This window comes from Hemiscyllium ocellatum, chromosome 11 (assembly GCF_020745735.1).
Source record: "Hemiscyllium ocellatum isolate sHemOce1 chromosome 11, sHemOce1.pat.X.cur, whole genome shotgun sequence".
Classification (NCBI taxonomy): Eukaryota; Metazoa; Chordata; class Chondrichthyes; order Orectolobiformes; family Hemiscylliidae; genus Hemiscyllium; species Hemiscyllium ocellatum.
Genome location: NC_083411.1, coordinates 74,662,207 through 74,676,214, shown reverse-complemented (window position 1 = coordinate 74,676,214; position 14,008 = coordinate 74,662,207). Strand labels below are relative to the sequence as shown.

General features: G+C 40.5%; 1 protein-coding gene across 1 annotated transcript in view; it reads left to right on the top strand.

Moving 5' to 3' along the window:
* Nucleotides 1-2,295, top strand: part of faah2a (fatty acid amide hydrolase 2a) — a 50,484-nt gene extending 48,189 nt beyond the window's left edge. Inside the window, exon 11 of the mRNA XM_060832209.1 lies at nt 1,379-2,295. Within this exon, the coding sequence (XP_060688192.1) occupies nt 1,379-1,554 (176 nt within the window). The 3' untranslated portion in view covers nt 1,555-2,295. The remainder of the gene's footprint in view (nt 1-1,378) is intronic.
* The last annotated feature ends 11,713 nt before the right edge of the window (nt 2,296-14,008 follow it).

The window sequence follows — 14,008 nt, the reverse complement described above, 5'->3', positions numbered from 1 at the left end:
AAAATCTTTCTTTGTCAATAAAAATAATCAATTTGTTTCTCTTTGTTACTCCTATCTTGATCAAGAGACGTTAACTAAATTTCTTCAATGAACTTGAAGATAAATTTATTACGTACAAACATGTTTTTAAATAAGTGGCAAAATGAGAGAAGACTGCACAGCTGTATGAAGTTTTGTAGATTTGAAAACACACGAGAAAAAAAATTTGTGGATCGCTAGCCCAATCTAAATGGTTAGAATGAATTGACTTCTCAGTTCGTACAGGCTCAGAATCCCTACTGTGCAGAAAGAGGCCATTCAACCCATCGAGCTTGCACTAACCCTCCAAAGTATGTCCCAACTAGTCCCAGCTCCCCCACCCAAACCTGTAGCCTCACATTTACCATGGCTAATCCAGCTAGCCTGCATATCCCTGAACACGACGGACAATTTAGCCTGGCCAATCCAATCCAATCAAACCTGTACATCTTTGGACTATGGGAGGAAACTGGAGCACCATGCAGGTACTGGGAGAATGTGCAAACCCAACACAGTCACCCAAAGCTGGAATCGAACCTAGGTCCCTGGTGCTATGAGGCAGCAGTGCTAAGCACTATACTGCCATGCCCAAGCCGTTCCTTTGGTCCTATAGCTCACATCACGTTGGTTGCAAAGCAATGGAAGATCTTCAGACTAGATTTTAGAATCAAATGGAAAATAGGAGTCCTGATGTTAAAACTTTCAGTTTTTGTTTTTCAAATTATTTCCCTGAGAGAAAAATAACTTCTTATTTGGTTTTACTTTAATGAGCATTTTCTTTCTTTGAAGTTCCCTGCTGCAAGGTTTTTTTCCAACTGCCACTTTTCAAGAGAGACTGAATATGCTGTTTCCAGCTAGAAGGTTCTTTTGCAGTTGAGGGAAATAAATTATTGGAAGAACCAGCAAGTTGCTACCAGCAACCTATAATCTTTTCCAAAGCTGTTTTGTCTAACAATTATAACCTTAATGAAAACTCTTATTTCTATTTTAAAAGTGCATTCTTTTGTCCCCAGACTTACTTGGCTTTGCATAAAAAACAGGCAATCACAAAATCTCTGACATTTGAAGCCACATACATCCTTTGCAAGCCAAAAATTTTGCAAATCTTCCATTATCCAAGATTTAATCCATAAACCTGTTTCTAACATTTAATTAGTTACCACAATGATAGAATTACATTTTAAGTATCTTAAGTATTATTAACATGTTAAATTGTAGACTTTTATTGTTCAGAAGAAAAAGCAATTCTTCATTAGTTTTCATTTTATGTTTACTGAATCTATTTTCTGGGTATATTTAGAAGAAAAACTGGGTAAACTGCATTTAAACTCTATTTAATATTTGTTGTTTCATCTTTTAGCGATATTTAATGTGCTTGGACTGCCAGTGACCCAATGTCCCCTTGGCTTAAGCAAAGATGGACTGCCTCTTGGAATTCAGCTTGTGGCTAATCACCATAATGACCATCTCTGTTTGCATGTGGCTCAGCACTTAGAGAGTGCCTTTGGTGGATGGCAAAATCCAGGAGCATCCTAAATAAATCCTAAATTAGACGTCGTCATGCTTCAAAAATTATAGGATTTTAAAGAATTAATGATAGAGAGCCAAAATTCATGTATAGATGTTCAATATCAAGTTAGAAGATTTATTCCTTTGATGGAGAATTATCACTTAAATATGTCAAACCCTGTAATAATATAAAAGTGAAACAATTTTGAAAGCTTATGACTGATGCTTGTAGCTGTGTTTTTCTTAGCTGTTAATTGATACTTGTGAACACCAAGTCTGCACACTGAAGGCATCCCTACTATCATTGATGTAGAATTATGTTTGCCATTATTTGCACTGTGAATAATTTGCCTGTACAACCTTGATCATTCTAGTTAGTTTTAATAGAAGTTTTGTTCTACGAGAATATATAACTCTAGAATTCATTTCCAAACTGCAGGCTTTTGACAATTTTTTTATACTTCATGTACAAATTATTTGTGCTGATCTGTAATTTAAAGAAGCACTTCTTTAACCACTGATTTCCATAGTCATTTTCAAGTTGGTCCTTCGCTTATTTGTAACTTTTGCAGTTTAGTAGAACTCAGTGTTTATTGTGCTTCTTTCTTTGTAGCTCTGCTATTGTAAAATTAAAGTGTGATGTAATATCTTAAAGTAAATTTAGGACAGGTAGACTGTTCTAAATAAAATTACACAAGTTAGTAAATACATGGAAATCTAAGAATGTACAGTTATGGATTCATATGGCATTGCACTGTTAATTTTGTTTACTGTGTAACATTTTGAAATAAATTTTGATGTGTTTGTGCTAATGCCCTGTTTTTGACTTATGAGCAATAAAGCTACTTTAAATGATGTGGTTAGAGGTTTTCCTGCATCCTTACCTTGACGAAACCTCAATTAATCGTAACCTAGTCTTAATTTATGCTTACGCAACTGGATTAAGCCATGTTTCTAGAAATTCAACAAGCATTGTTATCATTAAAATTTGCGTATCATCTTATACTTTCAAGCCTTCCCATTCTTCTATTACAGAAGTCAATAGATTGTTACTGCAATGTTCTGTACTTTGTGCACTTTCCCTTCATAACGTTACATTTATTGCTCAGTGCAAGAGTATAGTTGAAACCTCCGAACATATAATTTGATGTATTCTACAGATACCAATGTTGCCTTAACTATCTGTATTATGAAATTTCATTCAATTCTACCTGTCATTTATGGTTCTGCTCTAAGTTCAAACCAAAATTAGCTAGCACTTGGTAAACTTGTTAACCTCCAATGGTACTTCAAGGTTTATGGGAAATGTAACCTATTCTCACTGATATTAAATGCACAATCTTCCAAATTTTTTAGTCACCTTTAACTTATGTGCTCAAAGTTTGTGAGAAGATTTGTAGCTCGGGTGCTCGTCGTTGTTCTGTTCGCCGAGCTGGGAATTTGTGTTGCAAACATTTCATCCCCTGTCTAGGTGACATCCTCAGTGCTTGGGAGCCTCCTGTGAAGCGCTTCTGTGATCTTTCCTCTGGCATTTGTAGTGGTTTGAATCGGATTGTCTGGTTGTCCGTGTCCGGTTGTCAGTTCCAGCTGTTCGCTGTAGTGGTCGGTATATTGGGTCCAGGTCGATGTGCTTATTGATTTGAATCCGTGGATGAGTGCCATGCCTCTAGGAATTCCCTGGCTGTTCTCTGTTTGGCTTGTCCTATCATAGTAGTGTTGTCCCAGTCAAATTCATGTTGCTTGTCATCTGCGTGTGTGGCTACTAAGGATAGTTGGTCGTGTCGTTTCGTGGCTAGTTGGTGTTCATGGATGCGGATCGTTAGCGGTCTTCCTGTTTGTCCTATGTAGTGTTTTGTGCAATCCTTGCATGGGATTTTGTACACTACATTGGTTTTGCTCATGATGGGTATTGGGTCCTTTGTTCTGGTGAGTTGTCTGAGAGTGGCTGTTGGTTTGTGTGCAGTTGAGTCCAAGTGGTCGCAGTATCTGGCTGTCAGTTCAGAAATGCTCTTGATGTATGGTAGTGTGGCTAGTCCTTTGGGTTGCGACATGTCCTCATTCTGTGGTCTTTCCCTTAGGCATCTGTTGATGAAAAAATTGCGTGGGTATCCGTTTTTGGTAAATACATTGTATAGGTGTTCTTCTTCCTCTTATTTTTGCAGTTCTGGTGTACTGCAGTGTGTTGTGGCCCTTTTGAATAGTGCCTTGATGCAACTTCTTTTGTGTGTGTTGGGGTGGTTGCTTTCGTAGTTTAGGACTTGGTCCGTGTGTGTGGCTTTCCTGTATACCTTTGTGGTGAATTCTCCATTTGGTGTTCTCTGTACCATCATGTCTAGGAATGCGAGTTGGTTGTCCTTTTCTTCCTCTCTAGTGAATCGGATTCCTGTGAGTGTGGCGTCGATGATCCAGTGTGTGTTCTCTATTCCTGTATTTTTAATGATTACAAAGGTGTTATCCACATCTGACCCAGAGTTTGGGTTGAATTTGCGGTAAGACTGTTTGTTTGTTCTAACCTTTGCATTACCGCATCTACTATGAGTCCAGTGATGGGTGAGCCCATGGGTGTGCCGTTGACTTGTTCATATATTTGGTGGTTGAATGTAAAGTGTGTTGTGAGGCACAGGTTCAAACTACTGGACCTATCAACAAAGATGGCATACTCAATGTCCTGTTGTCTGTTCTGTATGCCCAGCAGGTTGGCTATTGTTTCTCTGGCTAGGGTTTTGTCGATAGAGGCGTACAGTGCCGTTACATCGAATGAGACCATGGTTTCTTCCCTGTCTATGTGTATATTTCTGATGTCTAAGAATTCCTGTGTTGATTGTATAGAGTGTCTGGATCCGCTGATCAGGTGTTTCGGTTTTTGCTGTAGTTCTTTAGCCAGTTTATGTGATGGTGTCCCTGGTAGTGATACTATGGGTCTGAGTGGGATGTCTGGTTTGTGCACTTTAGGTAGTCCATAGAATCTGGGGGTGTTGCTGCTTTCAGGTTTCATTCTTTGTAGGTCAAACCTGGTTATCTGTCCTTTTTGTAGGTTCCTCAGTGTGTTGTTTATCCTATTGGTGAGCTGTGGGTTGGGGTCAAACTCCCTCTTTTGGTAGGTGTTGGTATCTACAAATAGTTGCGCTTTTTGGATGTAGTCTGCTTTTTCCAGGATGACTGTCATTCTGCCTTTGTCTGCTGGTAATATGATTATGTTCTTATCCTTTCTTAGTGATGTTAGTGCTTCCCTCACCATCGTGTTGAGGTTATGTTTGTCTTTTCCTTGTTATCAGAGGTACGATACTTTGTCTCACTGTTTGTTGTGTCTCTTCTGTCAGTCCATTGTTTCTGAGTGTGCATTCTAGTGCTGCTAGGAAGACTGCTGTCTTGGCGTCCCTGTGGTTGTAGTTGAGTCCCTTAGCCAACAAAGACAGCATACTCAAACTACTGGACCTGTGCCTCAACACACTTCACATTCAACAACCAAATATATGAAAAATCAACGGCACACCCATGGGCTCACCCATCTCTGGACTCATAGTAGATGCGGTAATGCAAAGGTTAGAACAAACAAACAGTCTTACCGCAAATTCAACCCAAACTCTGGGTCAGATGTGGATAACACCTTTGTAATCATTAAAAATACAGGAATAGAGAACACACACTGGATCATCGACGCCACACTCACAGGAATCCGATTCACTTGAGAGGAAGAAAAGGACAACCAACTCGCATTCCTAGACATGATGGTACAGAGAACACCAAATGGAGAATTCACCACAAAGATATACAGGAAAGCCACACACACGGACCAAGTCCTAAACTATGAAAGCAAACACTCCAACACGCACACAAGAAGTTGCATCAAGACACTGTTCAAAAGGGCCACAACACACTGCAGTACACCAGAACTGCAAAAAGAGGAAGAAGAACACCTATACAATGTATTCACCAAAAACGGAGACCCGCGCAATTTCATCAACAGATGCCTAAGGGAAAGACCACGGAATGAGGACATGCTGCAACCCAAAGGACTAGCCACACTACCATACATCAAGAGCATTTCTGAACTGGCAGCCAGACTACTGCGACCACTTGGAGTCATAACAGCACACAAACCAACAGCCACTCTCAGACAACTCACCAGAACGAAGGACCCAATACCCAGCATGAGCAAAACCAATGTAGTGTACAAAATCCCATGCAAGGACTGCACAAAACACTACATAGGACAAACAGGAAGACCGCTAACGATCCACATCCATGAACACCAACTAGCCACGAAACGACACGACCAACTATCCTTAGTAGCCACACACACAGATGACAAGCAACGTGAATTTGACTGGGACAACACTACTATGATAGGACAAGCCAAACAGAACAGCCAGGGAATTCCTAGAGGCAGGGCACTCATCCATGGATTCAAATCAATAAGCACATCGACCTGGACCCAATATACCGAACACTGCAATGGACAGCTGGAACTGACAACCGGAAGCGGCAGATTCAAACCACTACAAATGCCGGAGGAAAGATCACAGAAGCGCTTCACAGGAGGCTCCCAAGCACTGAGTATGTCACCTAGACAGGGGACGAAACGTCTGCAACACAAATTCCCAGCTCGGCGAACAGAACCACAATAACTTGTGCTGATGTTTCTTCTGATTTAACCATATTGTCAAAGAACCATTTGTAAACGGGACAAAACATATGAAACAAGAAACATTGGAGTTTGGTGTTGTTAAAATATCAATTCTTGTGGATGTTTACTTGCAATTTACCTCCCTCCATTGGTTTTGGACCAAGTAAATCATACAGGCTTGTTGAATTAAATTGGCCAAACCTTTTTCACTATTATATTATTAGATGTAGTTACATATTAAGTTATTTTCCTGTCGGTATTCAGATTATAACTAAATCAGATTGCAGCAAAAATGAGATTCCAGTAAACTGTAAATAGAAAATTAGTGTCTCATGGACTGTTGTAGTCATACTGTACAGGAGTGAACTTTGGCCCTTCAACTCTGTGCTGACCTATCTACAGTAATCCCACTTGATAGCATTTGGTCCATAGCCTTGAACATCATGACATTTCAAGTGTTCATCCATGTTCCTTTTACAGATTGAGGTTAAAGGTTTGTGCAAAGAGTTTTAGCTGGTGCCGGTTGTGGGTATGTTTGCTGAGCTGAGAAGTCAATTTTCAGATGTTTTGTCCCTTGTCTAGGTGACATCTTCAGGGCTTTGGAGCCTCCTGTGAAGCACTGCTGTACTGTCTGTTCTGGAATTTATTTGATTCCATTCGATGCTGCTTCTAGTTGCCAGTTCCAGTTGTTCGTTGTAGTGGCTGGTACATTTGAGTCTAAGTCTGTGTTTGTTGATGGAGTCTGGATGAATACCATGCTTCTAGAAATTCTCTGGTTGTCCTCTGTTTAGCTTGTTCTATGATTATTGTATTGTCCCAGTCAAATCTGTCGTCCTTGGTCATTTGTGTGTATGGCTACTCAGGACAGCTGGTTTTGGCATTTAGTTGATGGTTGTGGATGCTGCTTGTTGTCTAGCTGTTTTGCCTATATAGTGTTTCGTGCAGTCTTTGCATGGAATCTTGTTAATTGTTTGTCTTATACATGATGGGTATTGGGTATTTCATTCTGGTGAGTTGTGTGAACATGGCTGTCAGTTTATGAACTGTCAATGGTCAGAGAAGTTTGGCTGTCAGTTCAGAGACATTCGCTGTACAAGATAGCGTGGCTAGTGAGTTAGGTCATGGCACGTCCTCACCGCATTGCTTGTTTGTTAGGCATCTGTGGATGAAGTTGTGGGGATATCTTCTTTGCAAAGTCAGAGGACCGAACAGAACTATATGCAGCGAGAGAGCAGCACTACAAAACAAAATGACTAACCAACAGCCAAGAAGACAACATGACAAGACACCTGGGTAAGAAACCACTCCAACAGACAGCTTACCGACAGAGAAAAAGCTATACTAGCCAAGGGACTCAACAGCAAAGATAAGGACACAAAAGTAACAGACATTCTAGCGCAGCTAAGAAGTAAACTCAGAACTAATGCACTAACCAAAGAGAGACAGCAAGCAGACTAAACATTGTCCCCTTACTAACAAAGATAAATGCACAGCCTCAACACCAAAGAGAGAGAAACTTAAAATACTCAAAAATGACAAGAATATAATCATAGCACCAGTGGATAAGATCAGAATGACTCTTATTATGGATATGACCAAATATATTCAGAAAACAGAAACTACTTGCAGATACCGACACCAACCTACAGAGGGAGTGTGACCCTACACTACAGCTAACCAATAGAATAAACAATATATTACAGAACCTACAAAAATGGCTTATAACCAGGATTGACTTAAGAAAATGAAACCAGAACAAGCTACTCTCCCACACACCCAACCCAAATCTGGATCAAATATCTGGATGACATTTCTTATTAAGAGAACAAAGGGAGAACACACCAGATAATCAACACCATGCTCAGTGATAAGATTTGCAAGAGAGGAGGAAACCAACAATCAATTCCTATTCCTGGATGTGATGGTAGAAATAGCACACAACAATGAATGCACCAACGTTGGGCAGCTGTGTGGAGTTTGTACATTCTCCCCATGTATACGTGGGTTTCCTTTGGGTGCTTCTGTTTCCTCCTTCAAAGATGGGCAGTTTAGCATAGCCAATTCATCCTAATGCACATCGTATTCAGGGATGTGTAGGTTAGGTGCATTAGTCATGGGAAATGTAGGGATATAGGTAGGGGAATAGGTCTGAGTGGGATATTGCGCAGAGGATCGGTGTGGACTTGTTGGGCAAAAGTGGCTCGTTTCCACACTAGGAATTCTATGAACAGTGAATAGAAAGGTCATACACACGGACTGCATCCTGACCGACAACAGCAACCACCCAAATGCACAAGAGAAGCTGCATTAGAACCCTGTTCAAAAGGACAACAGCACACTGCAACACTCTAGAAAATAACAAGACATCTACAGAGTCTGCGAAGAATGGATATCCCGTAACTTCATCCGCAGGTGCCTAGCAGGCAGACAACATGATGAGGACATGCCACAATCTAACTCACTAGCCACGCTACCTTTATATTTAAAAACAAGTCTCTGAACTGACAGCCAGACTTCTCCAACCACTTGGATTCACGACAGCCCATAAATCGACAGCCACCCCCTGGGAACAATTCACCAGAATAAAAGGCCCTATACCCATAATTTGCAAGACAAATATAATTTACAAGATTCCATGCAAAGACCGCATGAAACGCTATGTAGGACATACAGTCAGACAACTAGCAATTTGCATCCATGAACAACTCTCCACTAAACACCACAACCAGCTGTTCATAGGAGCCATAAACATAGATGACAAGGATCACAAATCTGGCTGGCACAACATAATGATCATAGGACAAGTTAAAAAGAAGACTGCCAGAAAATTTCTAGATGCATGGCATTCATCCACGGACTCCATCAACAAACACCTAGACCTAGACCCAATATACCAGCTACTACAATGAACAATGTCAACTGGCAACTGGAAGCAGCAGGAAAGAAACCAAATAAATTCCAGAAGAGGTGTGGCAGAATAACAGTGATTCATAGGAGGCTCTAAAGCATAAAACATGTCAACGAGGCAGGGGACAAAACATCTGCAAATCAACTTCCCAGCTCTGCGAACATACCCAAAACTACGACAGATTATGAGGTTCCCAATCTCTGCTATTATCCTAGGCAATGTATTTCAGATTCTCTGGGTAAAAATACCTTTTCCTCACATCTCCTATAAACCTGTCCTTTGCTTTAAAATTATGCCCCCTTGCTACTATCCACCCTGTCCATGCCTCTCAATTTTTTGCACATCAATCAGGACCCACACTCGCCCTTCTCTGCTCTTAAGATACAAACCCAAGCCTATCCAGCCTCTCTTCATAGATAAAATGCTCTAAACTAGGCAACGTCATGGTGGTGGAATTCTGCATGCCTGGTTAGGAGTTTTAAAAATATATCCATATTTAAATATTGCAGTATTCTTTCAATGCAATGTATTACAACAAATTGCTTAAAAGGTTTACTTAACATGTCTGTTCCTGTTTACAATGTTTAATATCCTTTAAAAATAATAGAGAAAAGAATTCCACGAATGTTTAGAACAGTCGCATACCAGAATTGCTATAAGCTGGTAAAACCAGTTGCTACACCTCCAATATAACTAATGATGTTTCACTATTACAACAATGGAGTGTTCATCAATGATTCGCTTCTAATTATTCACCAACTTGACTATCCAAATGTTCTGATTCATAATTCAAAGTATACTGCAACTTTGCTATTTATTTTCTCCCTATAATTTTCAGGTTTTATAGCAAAGAATTGGAAGAAATTTTAAGTTTAAATCTTCTCACTTGCAGAGTTAAAATTGGGTCCTTGCAATTTGGTATCACTCTTCATTTATATAATTCATTTCAACTTTATTGTTCTGCAAAATGAAAGAAACTAAGGATGTTCTGATGAAATGCTTAAGTATTTTCTGTTTTTATTTCACATTTCCAGCATTCGTAGAATTTTATGTTTGCCCTAGTTCCATAAGATGCACTATAATTTTCCTCATTTAGTTTTGCAGCACCCACACCTGGCAATGTTTTGATGAAACTATGACCAAATATATTTAAACATCACCCATTTCAAAACCTTTCAGTTCACAATTCAGTTGCCAGATAATTTTCCATTAATATGATGTAAAGTATTTTTAGCTGTATTTGGTCATGAATTTCAAGAGATTTTAATTGCTTTTGGATGTGAGATCCGAATGCAGAATAGCACAAATATAATTTTGGCTGGTGCCTTGTGTAGAAACTTTACAGAAGTTAATCGAAATGTAGCCAGTTGTTGGGGAAGGGTAGCAGCAGCATGCATATTTTAAAATAAGGTGTCAACAATATGAAGCTACAACACGGTTTCTATTACATGCCAAAAAACAGAAGCAGCATGCAATAGAAAGGCTATTGATTCCTACAGCCGAAGGATTAAATTTAAGTTTTGCAATTCTGCCACTGTTAGTGGTGAATGGTATTGGACAGTTAAGGCTTCTGTCTAAATACAGTCATCCTTCCAACTCTTCTTTATGACTCAGAAGCTTGGACAACACTAGAGATACTGCCATCAGGCTCTCGAGAAGTACCATCAATGCTGTTTGAGATAGATTCTCCACATCAGCTGGGAAGACAGACGTACTAACATTAGCGTCCTTGAAGCAGCCAATAGCATCAACATCAAGATCCCTGATCATCCAAAACCAACTCTGTTTTAGGATGCCTGAGTTCTGACGACCAAAGCAAATCATCTTCATCCAGTTCAAGGAAGGCACTTCAATGAGAAGAGGACAAAGGAAACATTTCAAAGGCTCACTGAAGGCTTCTGTCAATAAATATAACATAGATATCATTGCTTGGGTGACTTATTCAGTACAAACTGACTTGGAGGAAGCTCTTGTGCGAAGGGACACAATTATTTGAAAACACCATTGGTAAGAGTAAGTACGGAAAAGGAACTAGAGAAAGGCATGCCAGCGATTTCAAGGCCAAGGACCAAATCTACCTCCAGGGGAAACAGCCAAATGTTTGGTCAGAGATGCAGCTCCAGGATCAGGCTCATCAATCACTCAAGGATCCACAGAACTCATGACTACTGACATAGAATTTCCTATGTAGACAATCATGCTTGTAGGTGAGTGATTGCTGACAACAACAGGCAATTAAACAATCAACAGCAGATGGATGTATCCCTGTTCTTAATGATTTCAGAGCTGAGTGCATTAGTGGAAATGAGAAGCTGAAGTATTTGCACAAACCTTCAGTCAGAAGTATTGAGTGGGTGATCAATCCAACCTCCCCCTGAGATCACCTGCATCAGAGGTGCCAGTACTTAACTACTTCATTCCATGTTATAATAAGAAACAGTTGAAGTCACTAGATACTGGCAAAGCTATGGCACTAGACAACATTCCAGCATGCTCCATATTAGCCATGTCCCCTAGCTAAGCTGTTCTGATACATCCCTAGCATTTATCCAACGAGTGTAGAATATTGCCCAGATATGTCAAGCGCACAGAAAGCAGAAAAAATCTAACCTGATCAATTACTATCCCAACAGTTTACTTTGTCATCAGCAAAGTGATGTAAGAGGTCATCAACAGTGCTATTAAGCAGCAATTGTAAAGGAATAACTTTACAAATTCCCAATTTGGGTTTCACTAGGGTTAGTCTGCTCCTTATCTCATTGTAAGCTTGGTCCAAACAAGGATAAAAAAGCTAAACTTCAGAGATAAAACAACCTTGATATCCAGGTAGAATTCACTCTAGTATGGCATAATTGTGTCCGAGCAGAACTGGAATCAGTTGAATCAAGGGAAACTCTGTCAGTGGCAGTCGTACTCAGCACAAAGGAAGATGGTTGCAGTTTTTGGAAATCAACTATCTCGGCCATTGCCCTGAGGAGTGTCTGCATTCCCTGATGCCCTGGAACTGAGATTTCTACAGGCATTCCTCAGGGCGGTGCCTCAGACCCAAAGATCTTGAGCCACTTCATCCATGAACATTATATAGTAAGGTCAATTGTGAGAATGTTTGCAAATGTTCAGCACCATTTGCGACACCTCAAGTAGCCTGTGTCTATTTGCAGCAAGCCCTGAGCAAGATCCAAGCAATTTTCCCTCAGGATGGTGCAAATGTCCACAAGCACCGCTGGCCTGGAGGGTCAATGCACAGTGGTCAGTATGCCAACACCATTTGCAGCATTGACTTCTACTTCCTCAAGTCACTGCCATTCAAGTACCTCAGAGATTTTGCAAAAGAAAACAAAACTAGCCAGGAATACTGGTGGCAAGTAACATTTGCACCACACAAGTGCTATTTTCAAAAAGAGGGAATCTAATTGTTGCTTGTTGGGAATTGGGGTCCCTTAAAAACAGAATTTTCCTAATAGTTACTGAGTAGCATGAGCTTTCATTTCACAGTTGTTACAGCACATTTATTTAACTTGCCAAAATTCTACTCTCAGAAAACAAGTGAAGAATTTTGAGAAATGAACAGATAAGAATATGCATTGAACTAGCGCCAGCATTTTTCTGGAGTCAAATGTACTGTTTTATCAGTATGGTTCTTGAAACTAGGATGATTTTGTTCTAAAAAGGAATGAAAATTAATCTTCACATGAGGTGGATAAGGGAACAATGGTCATCCAACATCATGAGTAGTTTATCCTATGGCCATTGACCAAAGGGTTCAGACAATTGATTGATATAGCATAAACTACCAGCCCCTAGAAAGATGATAGAACAATAAATCCAGAGAACAGTTGTCATGAGATAATTATTTAGAAGTTGTCCTTTGAGAGCTGTTTTCTCACATGGAAGATGGACCAGAAGAATAGAGAAAAGTTCCTAACACCCAGGGAAAACCCAGAAAAAAGTTCCTAACAGCTTGGCGAAACAGCAAGTTCCTGCGCTCACCCCATTAAAATGATATTCATCTTAATCAAAAATGCAACTCCCCCCTCCCATCTTTCCACCATCTCTGTCCTGCCTTAAACACCTGTACCCTGCCACATTAAGCTGCCAGTCCTATTCCTCCCGTAGCCAAGTTTCTGTAATGGCTATAATATCCCAGTTGGACGTATCTATGCATGCCCTGAGTTCATCGGCCTTACTCTCAGCCCTCTTGAATTAAAATAGATGCAGTTTAATGCAGCAGGCATTCCATGCTCCCTGTTGTGTTCCAGCCTGACCTGTCTCTTCACTTTACTATTTCTGATTACTCTATCTCCTTCCAGCTTTGCACCTGCCTCCTTGTTGTTGAGGATCCCATATCCCCATCAATCAAGTTTAAACCTTCCCTTGTAGCACTAGCAAACCTGGCCGCCAAGATATTGGTCCCCCTCCAGTTCAGATGCAACCCATCCATCTTGAAGAAGTCACCTCTGCCCAGAAAACATCCCAATGATCTAAAAATCTGAATCCCTGCCCCCTGCACCATTTATTTAGCCACACGTTTGTCTGCCATATCCTTCTGTTCTTACCTGCACTAGCACATAGCACTGGATCTAATCTGGAGATTACCACCGACCAGATCCTAGTTTTTAACTTTTTTCCTAGTTCTCTATAATCACTCCGCAGGAACTCGTCCCTATTTCTACCTATATCATTTGTGCCAACTTGCACAATGACTTCTGGCTGCTCATCCTCCCATTGAGAATGTTCTGCAGCCACTCTCAGATATCTTGGACCCTGGCACCTGGGAGAGAACACACGATCCTGGATTCCTGTTTGTGGCCACAGAATCTCCTGTCTGTCACCCGCGCTATTGAGTTTCCTATCACTAAGGTCTTGTTTAACTTCACCCTTTCCCGATGTGCCCCAGACCCAGTTGTAATGTCATGACCTGGCTACTAGTGGTTTCCCCTGAATGG